Below are 23,103 nucleotides of genomic sequence, written 5' to 3'. Positions count from 1 at the left end.
ATCAGTTTTTTCTCTAGAAGCGTTCGCATGTCTCAGGTTTTCCTCTAGAAGCGTTCTCATGTCTCAGGTTTTCCTCTAGAAGCATTCTCATGCATCAGTTTTTTCTCTAGAAGTGTTCTCATGTCTCGGGTTTTCCTCTAGACGCGTTCTCATGCCTCTGTTTTCCTCTAGAAGCGTTCTCATGTCTCAGGTTTTCCTCTAGAAGCGTTCTCATGTCTCAGGTTTTCCTCTAGACGCGTTCTCATGCCTCTGTTTTCCTCTAGAAGCGTTCTCATGTCTCAGGTTTTCCTCTAGAAGCGTTCTCATGTCTCAGGTTTTCCTCTAGAAGCGTTCTCATGTCTCAGGTTTTCCTCTAGAAGCGTTCTCATGCCTCTGTTTTCCTCTAGAAGCGTTCTCATGTCTCAGGTTTTCCTCTAGAAGCGTTCTCATGCCTCTGTTTTCCTCTAGAAGCGTTCTCATGCATCAGTTTTTTCTCTAGAAGTGTTCTCATGTCTCGGGTTTTCCTCTAGACGCGTTCTCATGCCTCTGTTTTCCTCTAGAAGCGTTCTCATGTCTCAGGTTTTCCTCTAGAAGCGTTCTCATGTCTCAGGTTTTCCTCTAGACGCGTTCTCATGCCTCTGTTTTCCTCTAGAAGCGTTCTCATGTCTCAGGTTTTCCTCTAGAAGCGTTCTCATGTCTCAGGTTTTCCTCTAGAAGCGTTCTCATGCCTCTGTTTTCCTCTAGAAGCGTTCTCATGTCTCAGGTTTTCCTCTAGAAGCGTTCTCATGTCTCAGGTTTTCCTCTAGAAGCGTTCTCATGCCTCTGTTTTCCTCTAGAAGCGTTCTCATGCATCAGTTTTTTCTCTAGAAGTGTTCTCATGTCTCGGGTTTTCCTCTAGACGCGTTCTCATGCCTCTGTTTTCCTCTAGAAGCGTTCTCATGTCTCAGGTTTTCCTCTAGAAGCGTTCTCATGTCTCAGGTTTTCCTCTAGACGCGTTCTCATGCCTCTGTTTTCCTCTAGAAGCGTTCTCATGCCTCAGGTTTTCCTCTAGAAGCGTTCTCATGTCTCTGTTTTCCTCTAGAAGCGTTCTCATGCCTCTGTTTTTATATATAGCTGTGAGATGCTTCAGTTTATCCCAGGGATCAAGTTTTTGAAAGTAGTTTTTACACATCATCTATACTTTCTCAGTACTGCCATCCACATCAGCACTCTGCATGTTATAGAGGATCTAAGGGAAACATGTCCTCCTAAAGCCTAGTACACAAGTTACCCAGATGTTCAAAGTTGCAAGAAGTTGTCCTCATAGTGTGATGAGAAAACGATAACCATCAGGTCCCCGAGCGGCCCTGAAAGTGACCCCTGCCGAAGGACCGATTGTGCCAGAGGCCCATTGTGCATTTGATTAAAGGAGGATGCAGCTTCATTTCCTCAAGTAGACGGGGTGTGATAGTATTAAAAAGCACACAAACAGTCCAAAAATATGATTCTTATTGAACTACTGCTGAATGACAGTTGAATGAAGCAGAAGGAGAACTGAAGAAGAAGAAGAAAAAAAAGAATTGTCGGATCCATTATTAAATTTCGCTTCTCTGTTCAACTCAAAATGTTTTTGGCTTCAACGAAATAATAATAAGCATTAAAAGTAAATATGCACGTTTTAATTAATTGAAGACAATCATAAATAACTTGCATAAGTCTGCATCACCTCAGGACGTAGCCAAGCCATTCTAAATCCGGGGGCGCGGCTTTTAAATAAAATTTGCATATAGGTCCACGGAACTTCTTGTTGTTCGAAATTTCTTGTTTTTGCGTTGACTTTTCGGCTTCACGGACTATTGAATTACCAAATCGTTAAATGTTTTGCGATATCAAGAGTTTTAGTCAATTTTTCTTCAGGTTTCAAAACAGGAACAAGGAGCAGCGTTTACATCATCGCCATAGCCATAATTAACTTGGACTTACTGAATTTATTTAAGTCAAATTTACTTCAAACGAAGGAGCAAATTTTTGATTCCGTTCGATTTTTAAAAAAATAAATAAATAAATAAAAGCATTTAACTTTTTACAGTATTTTTCTGTCTGTATTTTGCACGTTATTTCTGACTTAATCTGCATAATTTATTCAGCATGATTACTCACGTGAAGTAAACTCTACTTGCTAAAATTAAGCTAATATAACGGAAAAAAAAATAAAGGAGGAAATGTTAGTCAAATGTACATCTGTGTAGACAAATGAAATCTGTGCAACCGCTTGAGATATAAAAAAAAAAGAAAGAAAAAAGAAAAAGCTCTTTTTTTTTTTTTTTTTACAGTGAGGAGGAGGAGAACTGCTTCCTTAGCATTGCTACTGGTATGTAATGCAAATTGCATGAAACCCAGATGCTACTGTTTTAAATGCAGTGGAATAATCCAATCGAATATCTAAATGTGGGAAACGAGGGCGAACGCTGGAGCATACTTGAGTGTTTCTTGGCAACTTCTACAACAGTTGATGCTTTCCGAAGCGCCGGTGCCTGAGTGGGAAAGAAACGTAGCACAAAAACACAGTTTGTTTGAATAGCATTAGAGTGCGTGAGCACAGAGAGTAGGGGAGAAGTGACCGGATGTAAAGGGCCGACACTAGGCGGAATGCAAATATGCGATGACGTAATGAATATGCTAATTAGCGCATGACATCATTCAGTGACATTCCATTGAAAGTCGTTGACAACAATGCTCCTGTCACTCACCCGGACGGAATATACTGACGTTATGGCGAAGGCCAAGCGATAGTCCTTGAAAACACAAAAATAGTCCTTGAAAGTCCTGGAATTTCATTACGGAGCATCTGTACGAACCCTGTATGAATGAAGATTAACGCATAATGCGCATACCAGTTAGAACTGTCTAATTTGGGCTTTAGAAGAAATGAATGAAAACTCAATACTACGTGCTTCTTAAAATGAAGTCTGCAAGGTTTAGCCGTTTGGACTACGTGATATTTTGGTAATTTGTGAGGCACGGTCTTTACATGACGTAACAATCTCGCGCCGGGATTTCTGACGCAAGCTCGGGTCTGCCACGGGCTTCAATTAGCAGCCTGGATTTTCCGTGTGCTCCGAGTCTATACGGACAGACATGAACGTAGAGCGTGAAGCTCGGTGGCTTTGTTCCATAAAGAATGCCCTTCCATTGGTCAGGTCTTTATTTATGCATGAGAGAAAAACAAAAGATGATACAGTATGAAAGGTAGGAAACGAGAGAGAGCGGGGAAAGCCAGGCGGAAAATCCAGATCAAAGCCGAGGCTGGACTCGCGGTGAAGGCGAGAGTTAACCCTTATGTGCCGAGATTCGGTAAATAAAAATTGACAAGCATGCTTCCTTGACATTGGTGTATATTTACACATGAAAGAGGATCCAAGAAGGCCGATAAGATGAAAGCTTCACTTCAATAGGTTAATAAATAACGGCATAAGGTGTTAGCGTGCCATCCGGGTCATGGCACCAAATTGTTGACAGTAACTTTGTTTGTTTGTATTGTTGACCTCTAACTTTGGTGTGTCCTGAGATCATCCTGAAACACAGAGAAATATCCTATTCAGAATATTTTACATAGAGAGTCGGAGATGAACTTTAGCAGATAGTCATGATGTCAGAAAACAGCCATTAAAACGAGTATTTAAAGGCAAACACGTCAGATAAATCCGTCACGCCCGTAAGTTTATCGCTGGTAAAAAATATTTCATTTCGATTTGAAATGAATTTATCGCACGGAAAACAGCAGGGATAAAGTATCTCATCGTATCTCCTTGACCCAGTGTTTGGGAAGAATAGAGAGTGACACTAATTATTCACCATGGAAGACAAGGGAAGGCGCTCGAGCTCCAAGACAAACAGCAATTCTTTTTTTCGAAAGAAGGAGTACGGAGCGATGACTGTGGTGGTCGGCTCCGTCACTCCCTCGTGGCTTTCCCTGATAAGACGAGCTGCGGAGCTGCAGAGCGACAGGCCTCGTGTGAGCGCACCCAGGAGGCTGAGTATTAAAAGATAAGAAGCTGATTGTTTGTCATTTCTCTCATCGTATATCACACAGTACGGTTATGATCGCTCCGGTTTTTATTTCTATGGCACCGAGTACCTGACGTGCCCATTTTTCAGGAGGTTTAAGCACGATGTAAAAGGCTTCTCGTCTTCATATGCATATATACATTAAACCACACTAGAGATGGCACTGATCCGGTCCAATAACAGCATAAAATTGGATATCTGGGAGAGAGAAAAAAAGAACGAATCAAATCTGATCCTGGAACTGTTTACATATAAAGACACATGACTGATGATGATATTTAGAGTTTGTAATTTATTGTATTTGCCACGTAAGTAAACGAGTTTAACTGAATAAAAAAAGCTGCAGTTTTCTGTAAGTCATGTTTTTAGCTACGCAGTAATATTGGCACCCTTGGTAAATATGAGCAGCCTTTCTAAATTGCCAATAGCGTTTAGCTTACAGTTAAGTACCGTGGATTTTTATAACATCGGGGGCGGGACACTTCGGATTCTAGAGAGCGTTCGATTGGACGGAAAATCTGATGAGAATTGCAGAACGACGTAATCAAAACTGTCGGTGCGTATCGGCGGTAGTATCGGAGATCGTGTAATATGAATGCGTATAGCTTCTAAATGCGAATTTTGTCACTGTTTTGGAACGCGCTAGCTTATAGATAACTTTAAGGCGATCATAGTCATGGTAACACCCACAAAAGTTCCATTTTGAGTTCATGGGGATTGATTTCAAAGGTAAGAAGTGCTGATTTGTTTATGCTGTGAGCGGCCATTTTGATCTGACGTCAACTCGTGCTTGAGGAGAACGTCCCGAGTTCCTGACTGGGAGTTCGGAGAATTTCTGTGGTCTCGGTCACTTTTAGGAGTTCCGACCTCTCGCTTTATAAACCGACACGTTATTTAACCTCTGATCCAGAACTGACAGTCTATAGCCAAAACCCACATTAATAAAAGCCCAAGTTTTGAATACTTTCTCTTAAATAATAATAAAAAAAAAAAGAAAAGAAAAAAAACAGAGCGATATCTACTAATTTTAATAACTCATTCATCAAAGCCCAGGAAAAGTCGGTGAGATTAAATGGCACTTCCATTAAAATATTCATTAAAGCTCGGTTTTTAATCTAAATGCGGAAGATCAAAATGAAGTTGGTAATACCTGGACGGAGCGAAGAGACTGGACCCTATTAGGATTAGAGCGGCGTGAGCGTGATGACTTTAGCATATGCAGGGATGTCAAGCTGTCAGCAAAGGAATTTGAATACGGCGTACTCTGAGAGCATGAGTCAGCAAAAAAATAAATAAATAAAATGGAGGAAGTTGGAAGAAGTCTGTATAAGCTGACATGCGATAGTTATGTAAATACACAGTATGATAAATATTTATAAGTAAATCGTGTGAGTAAAACGTTTGGACGCCCTTGGCGCTATATTTAGCTACAGTACACACTGGACGTTATGGATAGTTTAGTCAGTAGATAGATTATTCTTTCATTTTTTGGTTAGAATCATGGTGGATCCAGAGCCCGTCCCTGGAGACAAATTCACACACTTAAATCACATCTACAGGGCGACAATCAATCATCGCCAATACTCTTACCAGCGGGTTTTTGGGAGGTCGAAGGAAACTGGAGAACCCGGGGGAACCCGGAGGAACCCCAGGCAGACATGGAGATTAGATAGGAAACTCAGGAACCTGAAATCAGCTTCGAATTGAAGACTCACGTTGTTCTCGAGCTGTGAGACAGCGACGGTCTTCATGGTATCTAAATACATACATGTTCCATAAGTGGATATGTGCGATGGAAAGGAACATCTTCACGCAGTGGACGTGAACATGAGCTAATCTTAGTTCTTTATCCTCTCAGAGAAAACAAGGTGTGTGTGTGCGTCGGCAGATGGAGGTTTATGAGCGTCTGTCCTTCAGCGACCTTGAAGGATCAGGATAAGGGACAGAGCGAAGCGCCCTAAAAGATTCACGTCACGGTTTCTTTGCTCGCCCGTCACGCTACGGCAGTTTTACAAAACGTTACAGTCTTCCATTTACGTTTAACGTTTACGTTGGAAGGAGTCTCCAGTGTCAGCGCTTAGTCATCATCGGTAGATCACGCGGTCACATGACAAGCTGCCATTTATTAGAATTTTTTTTAAATCTCAACTTCAAGACAAAAAAAAGGGAGGCTGAAGTGAGCAAGAGCGAGTGTTTAGAGCCGCGATAACGTGAGTAGTTCGTCTCACGGACATTCCATAACATTAAATGGAACTATATACGGTTAGAAAGCACGATGTGTCGTTCATTAATAAAAAACAAATTTAAATACAGTAGTTATACCTGGCAAATCACTGTAGTAGAAGAGGAATAACACGCATCTAGCCGTGATGTTACTGGAAAATAATCCATTTTGGTGTAGCAATATCATCACACTACAGCATGATACCGGCGTGGATTCATTTACAAACATAAAAACAGCACCCTGTCGTGTCTTATTCCTTACTTAACTCAAAGCCGAACGGCTTCTACAGCTGTACGTGACTGTTCCCTGAGCAAATAGCACGACTGAGCGCAGTTTTAGTCTCCATTGACTAAAAAAATTGCCTTCGGCAGTAGCCCTGCTCATGCACTGCATTAGTTCTCTGCATGGTGATTTCATCCTTTATAAGTCCTACTCCTAGTTTATTTCCATTCACACTGGCAACGTCAGTGTTTCTCTCCATCTCTTCCAGTCATAAATAGCTGAGAGCAGTGCGGTAATTTCAGCCCTGTCAGGACAGACATCTCCACAATGTTACAGACGTGATGTGGCCTCGTGCAATAGGAAATGTGTTTCGTCCCGCTGTATTAAATCAGCATTGTGTGTGTGTGTGTGTGTGTGTGTGTGTGTGTGTGTGTGTGTGTGTACAGAGGAGGACGTTTAAAGACGTTTCTGTACGATTCGGAAATGATTGATGCTTGTAAACAGTTTTCATTGCTCTTTCATTTTGTAGATTAAACTGGCCTACCCTCAGATAAAGGCTAATAAAGCCCCACTTTATGATCACATTAACAATCTTTATTATTTTTCTTTCTTTCTTTCTTTCTACCAGTAATGACCTGATTTGATGGGGAAATGAGGGAAGTTATCTCAGGAGCCGGACGGTTTACCGGTCCACACGGACATGCGGAATAAAACGTCGATTCGATCAGAAATGTAGGCGTGAATCGTTTGCGGCCGATTAGGAAGGGTGGAGAATATTTCAGTGATTGCACTTCATTACTGTACTGTAGTATTTTGGTAGATTTATAAAACTAACTAAAGAGATTTTGTTTTCTGGTTAAAGACATCAAATCAAATTCACGTCGACCTCAAGAAATCTTTTGCTGGTTTTACGAATGATTCCTGATTCTCATCCTATACATATATATATATAATAATACATATGAATGCCAACGTGTACTGTGACATACTGAAGCAGAGCATGATCCCCTCGCTTCGGAGACTGGGCCGCAGGGCAGTATTCCAGCACGATAACGACCCCAAACACACTAAAGAAGCTGACGGTGAAGGTAATGGACTGGCCAAGCATGTCTCCAGACCTAAACCCTACTGAGCATCTGTGGGGCATCCTCAAACGGAAGGTGGAGGAGCACAAGGTCTCTAACATCCCCCAGCTCCGTGATGTCCTCATGGAGGAGTGGAAGAGGACTCCAGTGGCAACCTGTGAAGCTCTGGTGAACTCCATGCCCAAGACAGTTAAGGCAGTGCTGGAAAATAATGGCGGCCACACAAAATATTGACATTCTGGGCCCGATTTGGACATTTTCACTTAGGGGTGTACTCACTTTTGTTGCCAGCGGTTTAGACATTAACGGCTGTGTGTTGAGTTATTTTGAAAGGACGGCAAATTTACACTGTTACACAAGCTGTACACTCACTACTTTACATTGTAGCAAAGTGTCCTTTCTTCAGTGCTGTCACATGAAAAGATATAATCAAATATTTACACAAACGTGAGGGGTGTACTCACTTTTGTGACATACAGTATGTATATATATATAATATATATATATATATGGGTGAGTTATAGTTTGATTATGAGATACGGCCTTTTATATTTCACTGGTTATCTTTGTGTGTGTTTCCTCAGGGGCCTTTTTGTAAATGGTTATGCATGTCATGTGACACAAACACCTGGCGAAAGCAGCTGGAAACTCAAATCGGCCTCGTTTATTCTTAGCTGTCCAGATGCAAGCGTTTTATCACACAGATGACGGACAACCTATAGTCCAATCTGAACAATCCAGCCCTAACCTAAGAAACAAGGAATTTATGATCCTAATATATTTGTCATCGGCTTACGGTTTATTTCCCGAGCGCGTTTAAGATGCTACTGCTAAAGAAAACTGCTTCAGAGGAATTAGCTTCAGCTGCTGTGTGTAATTTTTTCGAGCTATATTTAGCTTGATCGAAGCAAAAACATTTGGTCTTGGCTCATTTTTTTTATTTTTTTTCCGTTTTCGTTTTGCTTTCAGGTCAGGGACCACACTGTTAAATGAGCAGAGATTTAGGTTTGATAAATGCAAATATGGCATCGCTTTCTACTTCATCTCAGTGCCACTTTTGTTAGTGCCAATCACAATATTTTGATACCGACTTGGAAATTAAGTAGGTCTCTTGGGCGTTTTTTTTTTTCTATCCGGGTCCATTTCAAATCACACAGACAGAAAGACAGATTTGTGTTACTTGATCTTATTTTATATTCATCGAACGGAATAGAAATGATTTGGAGAAATTCCACCGGGATCTGCGTTAAAGCGGTTACTTTTTCCTCTCGCTAGAAAAGCATTGAATTCAACCTTCAGAGTTGTGTCTAGAAGCTCCCCAGGCGAATAAATAAATAAATACATGCATACATTTGTGCTCGGGTAAGCCTTGTGCTCACCTTCATAACAGCGGCGATCACGTCAGGTAAGGACGTCACGAGTGTCCTGTCTGGACACGACACTCACTCGTCCAACGAGTGCAGCGCGAGTTTTTCGCCTGCCGTTTTTCATCGGATCGAGGTCTGATGATTTTGCAGGCCGGTCGAAGTGTCCCCGTGTTCCGTCACGCCTGATGAACAAGATTTTGTCCTTATGGAACGCTAGAGAATGTGAGAGAGTCGAACGTGTTTTGCAGCTCCCAGTCAGATGAAGGAATAATACTTGAAAACACTCTTTGCATCTTTCAGGCAAACTATGTAAAGGTTAACAATAATATCTCCATTTGGAACCTCAAGGTCATGGTCCAGGCCTTGTGAAAATACTCAGGGGTGTTTCATAGGTGTTCAAATCCACTAGGATTTATAACAAATTAGAAGATCTGGGAAGTTCATTACGTTACATTTGACAAAAAAAGATTATAACTAGCATGTTGGATCCTGAGCTTGAGCTGATCTCTTTCACATGTATAGTAGGTGTGGGTTTTCTATAGGTTCTCCGGTTTCCTCCCACCAGATAAGTGGACTGAATTGGCTAAATTGCCCCTAGGTGTGAGTGTGTATGTCTGTGTGTGTGTGGGGGGGGGTGCTCTGTGATAGACTGGCATCCCAAATGAAGAACCAAACACTGCTCCGGCACCACAATGCCCCTGTGCACAAAGCGAGCTCCATGAAGACATGGATTGAAGACAAGGTTGGAGTGGAAGAACTCGAGGGTTCTGCACTGAACACCTTTGGGATGAACTGGAACTGGAACCTCCTCACATCAACATCAGCGCCTGACCTCAATCACTAACGCTCTTGTAGTTAAATGAACACAACTACGTCCCAAAATCTAGTGTTAAAACCCAGCATGTTAGGAAGTTAGGGTCAGAGCGCAGGGTCAGCCATGATACAGCGCCCCCTGGAGCAGAGATTGTTAAGGGCCTTGCTCAAGGGCCCAACAGTGGCAGCTTGGCAGTGCTGGGGCTTGAACTCCCAACCTTCCGGTCAGTAACCCAGAGCCTTAACCGCCAAGCCTCCGCCGCCCACTGTAACGTTTCTAAAATCTTCCCTCCATCTAAAATTCACGCCCGTGTCACGCTAATGACTTAATAAATTTTATTCAATACATTTTAGCACCGATCGTTTCCTGGAGCTCGGCTCGTGTATCTGAAACATCTTAGATCCTGCACTGTCTTTATTCACCTGGCTAATTCATCTCCTCCTGTCTACTCGTACTTTCCCTGTACGTCCGAGCGATGGGAGATCCGTATGACGGATCGTCTAGCAGCAGCGACGCCACCAAATTCGAAGCGCGATCCCGGGATGAAGAAGTGTCGGGCGGCACAAAAGGCAATTCCACTGATAGCTATCAGTGTGTGTCAACACAGCTAGCATGCTGGCTATCACCTACGGGCTCAGGTGAAATCGGCTTCCCGTATCCCGTCAGCCTTGTTTATTTTCGTCTGAGGGGGTCGAGACTTCTCTCCTCTCCATGAGAAGGCTTATTACTTCACAGTGGGACAGGGGGAACCAGAGCGCATGGATTGTGTGATTATGTTTTTAAAGCAATTATCTCCAGATTGTTAGATGAAATGCTGTGAAATCGTACTAATTCCTGCTTTTTTTTTTTTTTTTTTTGCTGCAATGATGTTTCATTTATTATCAACAGTACAATCTGAGGAATTGGCTGCTTATTGAACGCTAGTAGAGAACGGCAAAGTGATTTTTTTTTTTTTTTTAAAGAAGAAGAAGCCTTTATTGGTCACATATGCATTATAGCACAGTTAGGAAGTTGGGGTCAGAGCGCAGGGTCAGCCATGATACAGCACCCCTGGAGCAGAGACGGTTAAAGACCCAAGAGTGGCAGCTTGTCAGTGCTGTTGCTTGAACCCCCGACCTTACGATCAGTAACCCAGAGCCTTAACCGTAAATGTACTCTATATAGCATACTATATTACATAAAGAAATATCGAATAATAAAAGTAAATAGGGCTGAATAAAAAAAAAAACTTCAGAAATCCGATTCCTTCTCTCTCAGACCCCGTCGTCGTAACCCACTCAAGGCCGACGTATCAGCGTTAAACGCTAAGCTGTGCCTTTGCACTGTTTATAATAAGCCCCCCCCCACCCCACCCACCCCCTTATGATAGAGTACAAGGAGGGGGATTTTGCAACATTGCAACGCTAATTAATTTGATTAATCCCTGCTTAAATGCAAACTCAATCTTTTTTGCGACCGAGAAACAGAGTGAATCCATTCTGCTGGAAACATCGACAGCTCCTTTGAGGGGAAGATCTGGGCCTTAGCCGGAGGAATTCCTAACTTTTATTTATCAAGCAGTGCTGTACAGTGCTTAAGAACTTTATTGTTGCACTTAAGGGTCTTTATGGAATAATTCTACACTGCAGAAAAGTGAAAATATCTTAAATATGGGTAAATGTATGTAATATTTCTTATTGTGAGATTATTATAAATCAAATAATATGTATAGCTTGTTTTACATGATTTTACTCATTTCAAGCTTTACATATTATTATTATTATTTTTATTTGTATTACTATTATTATTGTTGTTATTATTATTATTATTATTATTATTATTATTATGAGACAATTTGGCTTTTTTTAAGCAGCTAAAATTAAGGGGGGAAACGATCTGCCAATAGAACAAGGCTATTTCAGACTAGAATTTCTTTTTTTAAAAAACAGACATTTTATTTCTATTTAATAGTAATATATTTGATTGACTGTAATAGGAATTTGTAGATAAAGGTCACTATATTCAATACACTGTATATTCGCCGCATATTCACCCGACTTAGACTTTACAGGAGTATTAGAACTGATCTTAAATATTCCTACTAACGGCATTTTAGTCACATTTCTACTTTCACTCAAACACTGGACGTTTTCCTAAACATTCCCTAAACGATATGGCAGGCAAGTAAAAAGTCTCAAATGTTTTGGTATCAATTTAGTCGAGCAATACAACATAAGGAAAATAACTCCAGTGCAATCTCTTACTTAGTCAAATTTATCTAGTACTCCTTGTTCTATCGGCAGATACTTTTGCTTCTTTCTAGAGATAAATACTACTAATGAACTATTTGCCAACGGAACAGCAGACTATTTCAAGCTTGAAATGAGAAAAATAAGTAAATAAATAACTAGATAAATAAATATATAAATAAAATAAAAGGCTAGAAATAGGCCTAATTAATACATGCTTTAAAAGAATTTTATAAAAAGGAAATGTCTGATAAATCTGATTATATTCAAGGTTTTTCCACTTGCTTAAATGTGATCTTTGCTGTGTTAGTACTTGGCACAGATGGTATAACAGGTGGCGTTTTCAGCAGGGTTATGCATTCAAAAAGGAAAACAATTTAACATACACTAAAACTTGTAATTGAGCAGTTTTATCATGGGTTATTTTCATTCTTACCGTCCTGATTTCCCTGAATGATTAAGCTTTACATATATTCATATATGGGTTATTCCATCTCAATAATAAGTTGGTTGCTTGACCGTTTTTCATTTTCCCTTCTTTTTTTTTTTGAGTGATTTCCTCTATGTATTGGCATTTCAACTTTCTAACGGGAAAGGGTTCGGGTCCAGTGTGCATGCAGAACATTTCAGGTTTGAGACTCATCTATTTATTTATTTATTTATTTATTTATTTATTTTTATGGGGGCGGGAATTTTTTTTTTTTAATTCCCCTCATTATCCGGCTTAATATCTCTGGTGTGGGACCAGATATGAACCTGAAATTTTCACAGAATTAAGTTCTCTACAGTAGCATTCTGCTGTGAAAAATTTGAGTTTGAGATTCCACCGGTTACAGAGCTAGGGCTGGTAGACCTCTGAGGAAAAGCCTACCGTACACGTGCATTTTGAGCAATGGACAGATGTAATAGAAGCATAACAAATAAAAAACGAACATTTTTTTTTTTGTTCCAAGGTGAAAGGCCCATCCCGAGCGGAGATAGAGGTTTCCGTAAACAGCTGTATAAACTAAATTTATCGTGAGCCATATCGTGGACGTGTCCGTCATAGTTAAACCAAGTAAAATAAAATAAAAAAAACTGGTGGGTTTGCAATACCAATATATAGAGGTAATCACTCAAGAAGAAGAAGAAGAAAAAAGGAAAATTAAAAACTTTGGTAGAATTAGGAGGACAAGTGGACAGAAACAACAAAATCTGCTTTTTAGTAAACAAATTTATAAATTTTTTTCCATCTGATGACCATGACTCCAAACACACAGCCACAATAGCTCAAGACGACCTCGCATGGCTTCGCCAATCTCCTAACTTGAATCCCAGTGAAAATGTATGGAACATTTACAAAATTCCCTCGTGACCTCAGGGAACTGAAGACGATTTGGAACGAAGAACGCGCTAAAATGCTGCCAAAAGCTAATTAGACGCCTCAAAGCAAATTAGACGCCTCATGTTGCTCATTCGCGTTGTCCGAATACTTTTGTTTTCCTCCTGTCAGTCATATCTTTGTTTATGCCTACGGAGACAAGACATTATGTGCGTAAATTTGAAGCGGATATACTGTAGAGGACATGAAAAAAAAATGTCTGAATACGTATTCCCGCTCGCTGTATTTGCCACAAACTGTATGTCCTTTTATTCTTTCCTTCACTGTGCACTTGAGAATTGAGGCTCAGAGTAAAACGATGCACGTGTAGTTCTTCTGACCGACATGGTCATACGAAGAAAACTACACCTCTTTTCCCGTCAACACTATTCTGCTATTCCCAAGTGGCACTCTCGCTGTTCACCACCATCGAAGTTGCATCCGTGGATAAAAAGAGACTGTCTCTTTGCCAGACCTCCGTTCTCTTAGCCTTCTCCTCACTCACCTTCACAATACGTTTACACACACACACACACACACACACACACTTCACTCTGGTATGCAATAAATATCAATCTTCCTGCGCCGTGACCGTGGTGCTGGGGTGCGCTGAGTGGAAATCAATTTACTCTTTTATGCTGCGTAAACTGTCGCATGGTGTCCGGTTCCCAACGGAGTTTAGCTTGCCATGGCAACGTCACGTGCATACACACACACACACACACACACACACACTCACACACCACCTGAGAATTTCCGGGCCTTTCCGTCAGCCCCTGAGTGGCTATCCTGAATAATTCATCACTCTTCTTGACTCCTCTCCTCTGCATTCTCTCCGGTTCTGTATTAGAAAGAAGTGGAAAGGATTCACATTACTGTCGCATCATAGGAGTCTGTGTTTCTATCCATATCGCTAAAACACACACACACACACACACACACACACACACACACAAAATAAAACAAACTCAAGTGGCTACAAGTTTGCATCCAAACCCAATCGCTTCAGTTCTTGTCAGCTGATTGTGTTGAAGCAGGACATGTCTCTCTCTCTGTCTCTCTCTCTCACACACACACACTTGAACTATCACGTCTCCCATGCCAAATACCAAAGCATAGAAAGGCAGGCTCATAGCCTTTTTCGGTTTCAGTGACGCAGTAGGTTCTGAGAGTAGATCAGCGCCAGGGTGATTCTGCATGCCAATTATGAACAGTCTGTCAGAGAATCTGCTCAGCTGGTCACAGGGCAGCACATCACAATCACAATATGCTGAAATGGAGGACTTGGATTAGAATTCGACTCGACATCTGATGATGACGGTGGGCAGACTGACAAGTAGGAACATGCCGTGGCAAAAGATTATCTCTGCTTCAGAGACTTCTGGCTTCGTGGTACCAATTCAAAAGTGTGTATAACTTTAAAGCGGGCTCTGAAATCAAAATGGGTCTTTTAGAGCGTTAAGTATCTGTCCCTTAACGTTACGGACACTGATAGGATACTTTAACTGAAATATGAATATAGTTTAGATGGTATTCTCATGTTCAGTTTATCACTTCCTGGAACATGATGAAAAAATTTTTTTTAGGCAGATCTTCATGGTCATCCAATTAAATGCTCTCTAGGAAATGTATGCCCCGCCCCTGGAGGCGGGTCTTGCTCTACAGAAGCAGTTCACTTCAATTAACAATGGTGTCTCAAAACAGCTTTACAGAAACATATAAACACAGGATGGAGATTTTAAGCGTGTGGATTTATCCCTATTGAGTGAGACGGTGGTGACGGTGGTGTGGAAAAACTCCCTGAGATGATATGAGGAAGAAACCTTGAGAGGAACCGGATTCAGAACTGAACCCGTGCTCATCTGGGGAACGACGGATAGTGTGAAAGTCAAAGAAAGGTCATTATGGTTTTAACATGAAGTCTGTTTGTTGAACTAGTCCACTGTTCACTAAAGGAGACCTGAGTGTAAAACTGTACGTGGTAATCGCAGTCCCAAGGCCATCGCTGCAACCGTAGTCCCAGCAACCACAGCGAGAACGTCCATGTAGAATTGAGGTCCTAAACTATTTCCATGGTACTTCAAGTGGCACCGTCCTCACCAATCTCCAGGCTGTAGCCTGTAGCCAGACGTAGGGCATCAGGATGGATCAGCCGAAAGAGTCAGGATCGCCGACGTCTCCGTAAAATCATGTGTGGCTCGACATAAGGAGAGAGGGAGAGGGAGGTAAAGAGAGGGAGAGATTGACAGGTATGCTTACTATCCCGTAATGGATACGACTATGTACTTTTGCCGCTCACGTGTTTAGCAGTAAACATGGTCCGTCTCTGTGTTTCTGTCCGTAAGTCTTCCTGCACACCGCGCTCTTTTCTAAGCATTGCTCGGTTGAGGGAAAAAACCCCAAAATTGACTTTGAGGCTGTGAGGAGATAACGGTATTGCTTTTTATATTTACTTATTGTGTGTGTGAGGTGAGAGTACCGCGTACCAGATTGGCATGGACAGATTAATCAGTTCGAGTCCTAAGGGAATCTGAAGTCCTGATATCCATTAGGCGTCTTTCCTGAAGTGTCCATCGACGCTCATACTGAAATAAAAGAGCAGGCTCATGTTGCTCGTATCAAAGGGACTTGATCAGCTTCGTCTGCGTGATTCGAAGATCTTAAACACGGCACGTTTTTTGTTTTGTTTTTTACATTTTTCGTTCCAACACGGTCCTGCCGCGGTTAGCACGGTGCTATGCGTTAACGCTTCTTATTAATGAATAACGAAGAGTAATGAAGGAGGATGTATCTCTGACGAGATTACAGCAGATACTTTTCACACGAACACGTAAGGCAGTGATGGATAGCCGAGCTGCGTGTTTGTGAATGCAATTTAATTACGCCAGCTGCTGTCATTGGGATGATGAAAACTCTTGACAAGAATTCCCCCACCCCACCCCACCCCACCCGTCCTGTGACGGTGATGAGTAAGCACGCTATTCATTCGCTTGAAGTCAGCGAGTAGTTCGGTGGAAATACTGTCACGTTAGATGAAGTGATTTCAGGTGATCATACGTATAAAGAACGACACTAACCACCATGTCTCTCTCTCTCTCTCTCTCTCTCTCTCTCTCTTTCCTTCGTTAGGATGGCATGGGTCACTTGAGAATCACGGAGAGAGGTCTGAAACTAGAAGGTAACTCCGAGTTCCTCCAGCCTCTGTATGCCAAAGAAATCCAGTCCAGATCGGTGAGTACCATGAACACCAGACACTCCCTTTCTCACTCACATCCCAGGAGCACACCTATAACATCAGTAAGTGTGGAGCAGATGGATGGCTTGATAATGTGTGGGGCACAGGTCTTATCTCTCTACTAACGAAAGGCAGGAGAACAAGTGGAAACCTAAAGGAGCGAGAAGGAGTGGACCGAATAACAATGGGGCGCTGAGATTAGAAACAAACCGTCCGTGGGTGATGAGGAAAGATGGACTACCGAAGTCCCTTACTCACTATCTTGAATGAAAAAACCACAGCTTGAAGATGAGGTTCTGTAGAATATCTTCAAAATGATTAAGATAATGAGCTGCTTAATGTCTAAACCGTCCACATGAGACAGAAAAACTTTTTGTTTTAGTAACTTATGCATATTGCTCGTTTGTTGTACGTACAGTACGCTAGCATTCAAAAGTTTGGACTCACTTCATCTCACTTGATTCACCGCTTATTATTCTGTAGAAATAACGTAGCTTTAATATAGATCTAAATTACATTAAACCAAACATAAAAATTACATTAAACCCAAGACAAAAGACCTGAAACTAGTCCAAAGACAGGCACCGGTAAAAGGGAAACACATTTTTTCTTCTTTTTCTCTTTACAGGATATTTTACAACAGAAACGGTGCCGTACGTCACAGAAACGGTGCTGTCTGCGCTCACACTTTGGCTTTGTTTGCAGAACTTTATTTGATTTAATTCAGATTATTTTCTATAAAACAGGTTTTTGGCGGCTGCTGAGTATTTTTAAACTAGCCCACTTTGGTCTCCGCCGCTCCTCCTCCACTGGAAACGTTCATAAAGTGAGCATGGGGCAGCGTGATTCCTGGCTCAATGGGCCTCTATTTATTAGAGCTGGTTGCAGTTCCCATTTTTGACCACTAGGTGCAATAATAACTCTACGAAGCTGAACGGGGACACGAGCACGCCGCACAGCATCTAGAAAAGGCGAGAAAATCAACAGAACATCGGCGTATTCCTGTATGGAGTCGTGACCGATGACTTTGTGAAGATTAATATGACGTTAACAATAAATGTTATATATGTAGCTGCAACAAAACAGATGAGATATTATCGAATATATCGCTTGTAAACTTTTGAACTGTGAGTCCCTTCAATTAATTTTTACATTTGTAGCATGGTCGGGGTTTTTTTTTTTTTTTTTTTTTAAACCAGTGCAAGACATGTTATAGTTATAAGATCTTGATTTCTTTAAAAAACAAACAACAAACAAACGAACAAACAAACAAACAAAACAGGCTTCTTGAATGAATCTGAAATTGATACCATTCATAATTCATCATCCTGGTGTGCTCTGACTCTCTCCCAGTATAAAGCCTTGCCCAGGTCACCAGGGCCCCATGTGTTTCTAAGTTCATATTAGCATTAAAATGCCCCCCCCCCCCCCCTTTTTTTTTTTTTTGCTATTAATGTGTTAAAATTGTATTTTCTTAGAATTTTACAGGTGATCATTTCTGAATGAGAAAATTGCATCCGACTTTTATGGCTTGTGAATAAAAGTCGGGGTGAAGTCAGGGTGAAGATCATTCATATGCATGCTTGGATTTCTGAAAACATGTTGCCCTGAGCACAACACGAGCCTGGCCAACCTAGCAGAAAGAGAGGCTCAAGTTTATTTTTAAAAACAAGGCTATGAACACTACCTCGATGTTTGGATCAGCGTGACTTCAACGTGAATTATCTGGCTGCGCTGGGCACCTGCTGATTTCAGTCTGAGACGAGTGTAAAGTAAAGGGAAGTTGATGAATGTCTGTAAAATGACTGACAAAAAGCTACTCTTGAGCTAAAACCATCGCTTACGTTCTACATATATTTCCGCATTATCTCTACTGTTTAAATCTGTACGGTTCGGCGATCTGGATCGGACATCGACATTCTGTTCCTCTTTCTATAGGGTAGTCCACTTTTCCTGCAATCATCAAAAAACATCTCCGTCAACATCCTCAACGGGAAAAACCAACTGGTCTCACAGCTAGTTGCAGGTAAGTCTCAATATACCAAACAAAACAATACTGCTAATCAGACGCAGAGCTAAATTGGCCTCAGAGTTAAATTCCTCATGTGTAATTAAGGTACTGTCTAATTGATCGAATCAGACAGTACCAGAACTGTACTTACGGCCTTCATTCTGAAAGCAAGAGTTGCTTAATAAAATAAAGGCTCGGTTGTAATACGAGTGAAAATGAACGCGTTCAGGAAATGATAGAGACAGATGGTGCTTTTATTGCTTAATAAAGGAAGACATCCTGGATTGCCACGGAGTTGCTCTTATTTCAGGTGGGATTACACGTCTTAACTATAACCAGAGTACTACTTACATTAGCGCTCTGTATGGACATGCAGAGATTCGTGTTTTTTTTATGTATTCCTGAGCAATAACGCCGAAGCAGGAGTGTATTTTAATGAGGGAAAAAAAGCAATTTAGCCTGATTTAATTGACTACAGTTTTAATACCGTGTTAAAATCACAGATTTAATTAGCGGTTTAGTTAAATATGAAACCAGGATCGGCGGCTCCCGAACGAGTCCATGACACTTTACTGTCACGTGAGCGGTTCAGGGCTGCTCAGGAACGACCGGATAATTAACTGAAAAAGAAACGAGGGAGAAGAAATAAAGGTGTTGGCTTTTCAACCCAGCCAAAAAGAAATCAATACGAAGGCAAATATCAAATAAAATCATCATATTGTGCAACGTAAATATCTAAATCAAATATTTAAAAGCGTTTATATGTAAAGTATATAAACGTCTAATTTATATACACATGTATTTTATGGATGTATATATGCAAAAGGAAAATGGTAATTGAATTATTATGAAATGGAATAATCTTCAGTCTCTCTCTCTCTCTCTCTCTATTACATACAGTCTCTCTCTCTCTGTGTTACATACACAGTCTCTCTGTCTCTCTCTATTACATACACAGTCTCTCTCTCTGTTATATACACAGTCTCTCAATCTCTATTACACCCACAGTCTCTCTCTCATACACACAGTCTCTCTCTATTACATACACAGTCTCTCTCTCTGTTATATACACAGTCTCTCAATCTCTATTACACCCACAGTCTCTCTCTCATACACACAGTCTCTCTCTATTACATACACAGTCTCTCTCTCTGTTATATACACAGTCTCTCAATCTCTATTACACCCACAGTCTCTCTCTCATACACACAGTCTCTCTCTATTACATACACAGTCTCTCTCTCTGTTATATACACAGTCTCTCAATCTCTATTACACCCACAGTCTCTCTCTCATACACACAGTCTCTCTCTATTACATACACAGTCTCTCTCTCTGTTATATACACAGTCTCTCAATCTCTATTACACCCACAGTCTCTCTCTCATACACACAGTCTCTCTCTATTACATACACAGTCTCTCTCTCTGTTATATACACAGTCTCTCAATTTCTATTACACCCACAGTCTCTCTCTCATACACACAGTCTCTCTCTATTACATACACAGTCTCTCTCTCTGTTATATACACAGTCTCTCAATCTCTATTACACCCACAGTCTCTCTCTCATACACACAGTCTCTCTCTCATACACACAGTCTCTCTCTATTACATACACAGTCTCTCTCTCTGTTATATACACAGTCTCTCAATCTCTATTACACCCACAGTCTCTCTCTCATACACACAGTCTCTCTCTCATACACACAGTCTCTCTCTATTACATACACAGTCTCTCTCTCTGTTATATACACAGTCTCTCAATCTCTATTACACCCACAGTCTCTCTCTCATACACACAGTCTCTCTCTATTACATACACAGTCTCTCTCTCTCTGTTATATACACAGTCTCTCAATCTCTATTACACCCACAGTCTCTCTCTCATACACACAGTCTCTCTCTATTACATACACAGTCTCTCTCTCTCTGTTATATACACAGTCTCTCAATCTCTATTACACACACAGTATCTCTCTCACACAGTTTCTCTCTATTACATACACAGTCTCTCTGTCTCCCTCTATTCCATACACAGTCTCTCTGTCTCTGTCTAATACATGCACAGTCTCTCTCTCTGTTACACTCACGCAGTCTCTCTTTCTCTCATACACACAGTCTGCTCTCTCTCTATCTGCCTCTCATACACAGAGTCTGTCTCTCTATCTCTCTCACACACGCACACACACACACACACACACACACAGTCTCTGTGTCCGTCTTTCATGCTCTGTCACTCTCTGTCTGTCTGTCTGTCTCTCTCTCTCTAGTCCTTGGTAAACTCTGCTCCGCTCTTCCCGAATCTGATGTTGTATTATTTATGGAATCAATGAGTAAATGTAATATTTCCTGTTGAGGTGTGATTAAAAAGGTGTCAATTCTCTAATCCCTTGTCAGGTTCTCACGGAGTTCACGCGCGGGGCAGGATGCTCGAGGTGAAATCAAGCACGGGAAAGCTGCTTTTCTCGGCCGACGACCACGAGGTGGTGGTGGGAGCCGAGAGATTACGAGTCCTGGGTGAGTGAATAAAAAGAAATTCGCCAATTTATCAAAGGAACCCTTCATTTGAATTTATTAATCACAGAGACAGCTCAGGCTGCACTCTTTTGAATACTCTCTTAAGCTTTTTTTTTATTTTTTTGGTGAATGGGACTTCTTTGTATTATAATTATACACAATGTCATCGTTTCAGAAGAAAAAAAAATATGGCATGCAATTAACTTGTCTTTTAATCTGGCTGAATATACCTGTTTGGCAGTATAGTCATTACTACACCAATGGATAAGTGATTGAAGCATTGAAACGTTGATTGCGGTGATATTAACTTTATTTAATCTGCCGTTCAAACCGCGAGCGACCGCTGCAGTGCCGATATTTTCGAGCACGTTCGATTTTCTCAGTTTATCATCCGTGGGTACGTGCTGCGGAATGAATTTTGCAGAACGGACGATCCCCTCTGCCCACGTCTCCACGTGGGCATCTCCTCCACGTTTGCTTCACGTTTCCGAACAAAACCACGGCACCTTCAAGACATCGCTCGCGTTTCTTTTAGTGAGAGAGACAGACTTACGGATCAGACGTGCTGGTCTACGATCAAAGATTGCGTCGCGTATGAGCCTCGTCTGTGATCGATCTTGTATTGCACACGCCACGACATCCACCAAACAGCTGCTCGCGAGTGATTAGAGTGATGTCGAGAGAGCGCTTCAGCGATTCTGAGCTTTTAAAAGTCGTGTAGCGTGCACTCAGTTTACCGTTCCGAATGTCATGCACTAATATAACTGTGTGAAATGATTTATTATTATTGAATATATTGCAGATTCATCCTAATAGCGACATTAGCATAATAGCATCTTTATCCATAAGCAAAGCACTATCATTAAAAATAATAATAATAATAATAATAATAATAATAATAATAACGTAGGAATGTAGGAAAACTTTTAGAAAATAAAAAGGCACACGTAGATATGTTTCTAATTCTCATAAATGTACGAATAGATTTTTTTTCAGGACATCAACAAAAAGCACAATTACACAACAATGATGAAAATGTAGGTGGCGCAAGGCTACGATTTCTCGAAAGTACCATAACGATAAAATGCTTACACGTGAGGAAAAAATAAAACGCACGGGAAAATAATCGACGTGATGTTGACGCGGCTGATCGTTTTCCTGTAAAGCATCGTTTTGTTTTTGATTTATTTATTAAAGAATGTCACGTTACATTCGACCCGTTTTGTCACGTACACGTGGCGGTTTAACGCGGTTTCGTTTTAGTTTCAGTTCAATTTCCCGTCTGTCCTGAAGACTTTTTCATGGAAGAAACTTACAAGAGAGTCACAGCTTTACCTCTGACTATTACAAAGCACTGACACTGGAGACTCCTTCCGTAATCATACATGGTTTAACTTTTTTTTTTTTTTTACAATTCCATTTATTATTAGGCATAGATTACGTGGATATAATATCATTCCATAATAAACACCTTCAAGAATTCAACAACGCTCTCACTCTGAAATCCATCACTTAAGATGATCTTAACTTTACGAAGCTTTTGGAAACGCCGGGCCCAGAGCAGCTGTTTAAAGATCCGGGATTTAACAATATAATACAATACAAGTCTCTTCGTTGGGGAAAATAAGTGGGGAAATGGTTTATATATACAGTATTACTCACACAACCTGAACACTACAACGATGGGGGAAAAAATACTGCGTCAAGTCATATTATTTTTTAATGTTATAACTCCAGCAGTGGCTCATACCAAGTGTGGAACATGATAGAAAATGTTTACTTGAGTGTGAAACCAAGAATCAAGAAGCGCTAAACTGTTCAAGGGACAGCATTACTGTCTTCACCTGTCAATCAAAGCAATACTCGTCAATCGTGGGTGTTTGTGAGCTCATGGATGTAGAAGAGGGCGGATAGCTCTTTCCTCTACGTCTGTTACGCTGCCCTGTGATACATGCGCATGGGCAGCACTCTTTAGAAGATGCTGTTGGCTGGCTTCAGGTGTCTCGGAAGAA

General features: G+C 41.0%; 1 protein-coding gene across 4 annotated transcripts in view; it reads left to right on the top strand.

Moving 5' to 3' along the window:
- The window catches only part of sgcd (sarcoglycan, delta (dystrophin-associated glycoprotein)), a 175,480-nt gene that overhangs the window by 115,923 nt on the left and 36,454 nt on the right, over nt 1–23,103 (top strand). For all 4 annotated transcript variants that reach the window (XM_053649149.1, XM_053649150.1, XM_053649147.1 and 1 more), the window contains exons 3-5: nt 16,456–16,557; nt 18,500–18,587; nt 20,972–21,091. In XM_053649149.1, the coding sequence (XP_053505124.1) occupies nt 16,456–16,557; nt 18,500–18,587; nt 20,972–21,091 (310 nt within the window). The remainder of the gene's footprint in view (nt 1–16,455; nt 16,558–18,499; nt 18,588–20,971; nt 21,092–23,103) is intronic.

The sequence above is a fragment of the Ictalurus furcatus genome, chromosome 18 (genome assembly GCF_023375685.1).
Source record: "Ictalurus furcatus strain D&B chromosome 18, Billie_1.0, whole genome shotgun sequence".
In the NCBI taxonomy this organism is placed as follows: Eukaryota; Metazoa; Chordata; class Actinopteri; order Siluriformes; family Ictaluridae; genus Ictalurus; species Ictalurus furcatus.
This window is presented reverse-complemented; position numbering and strand designations above follow the sequence as displayed.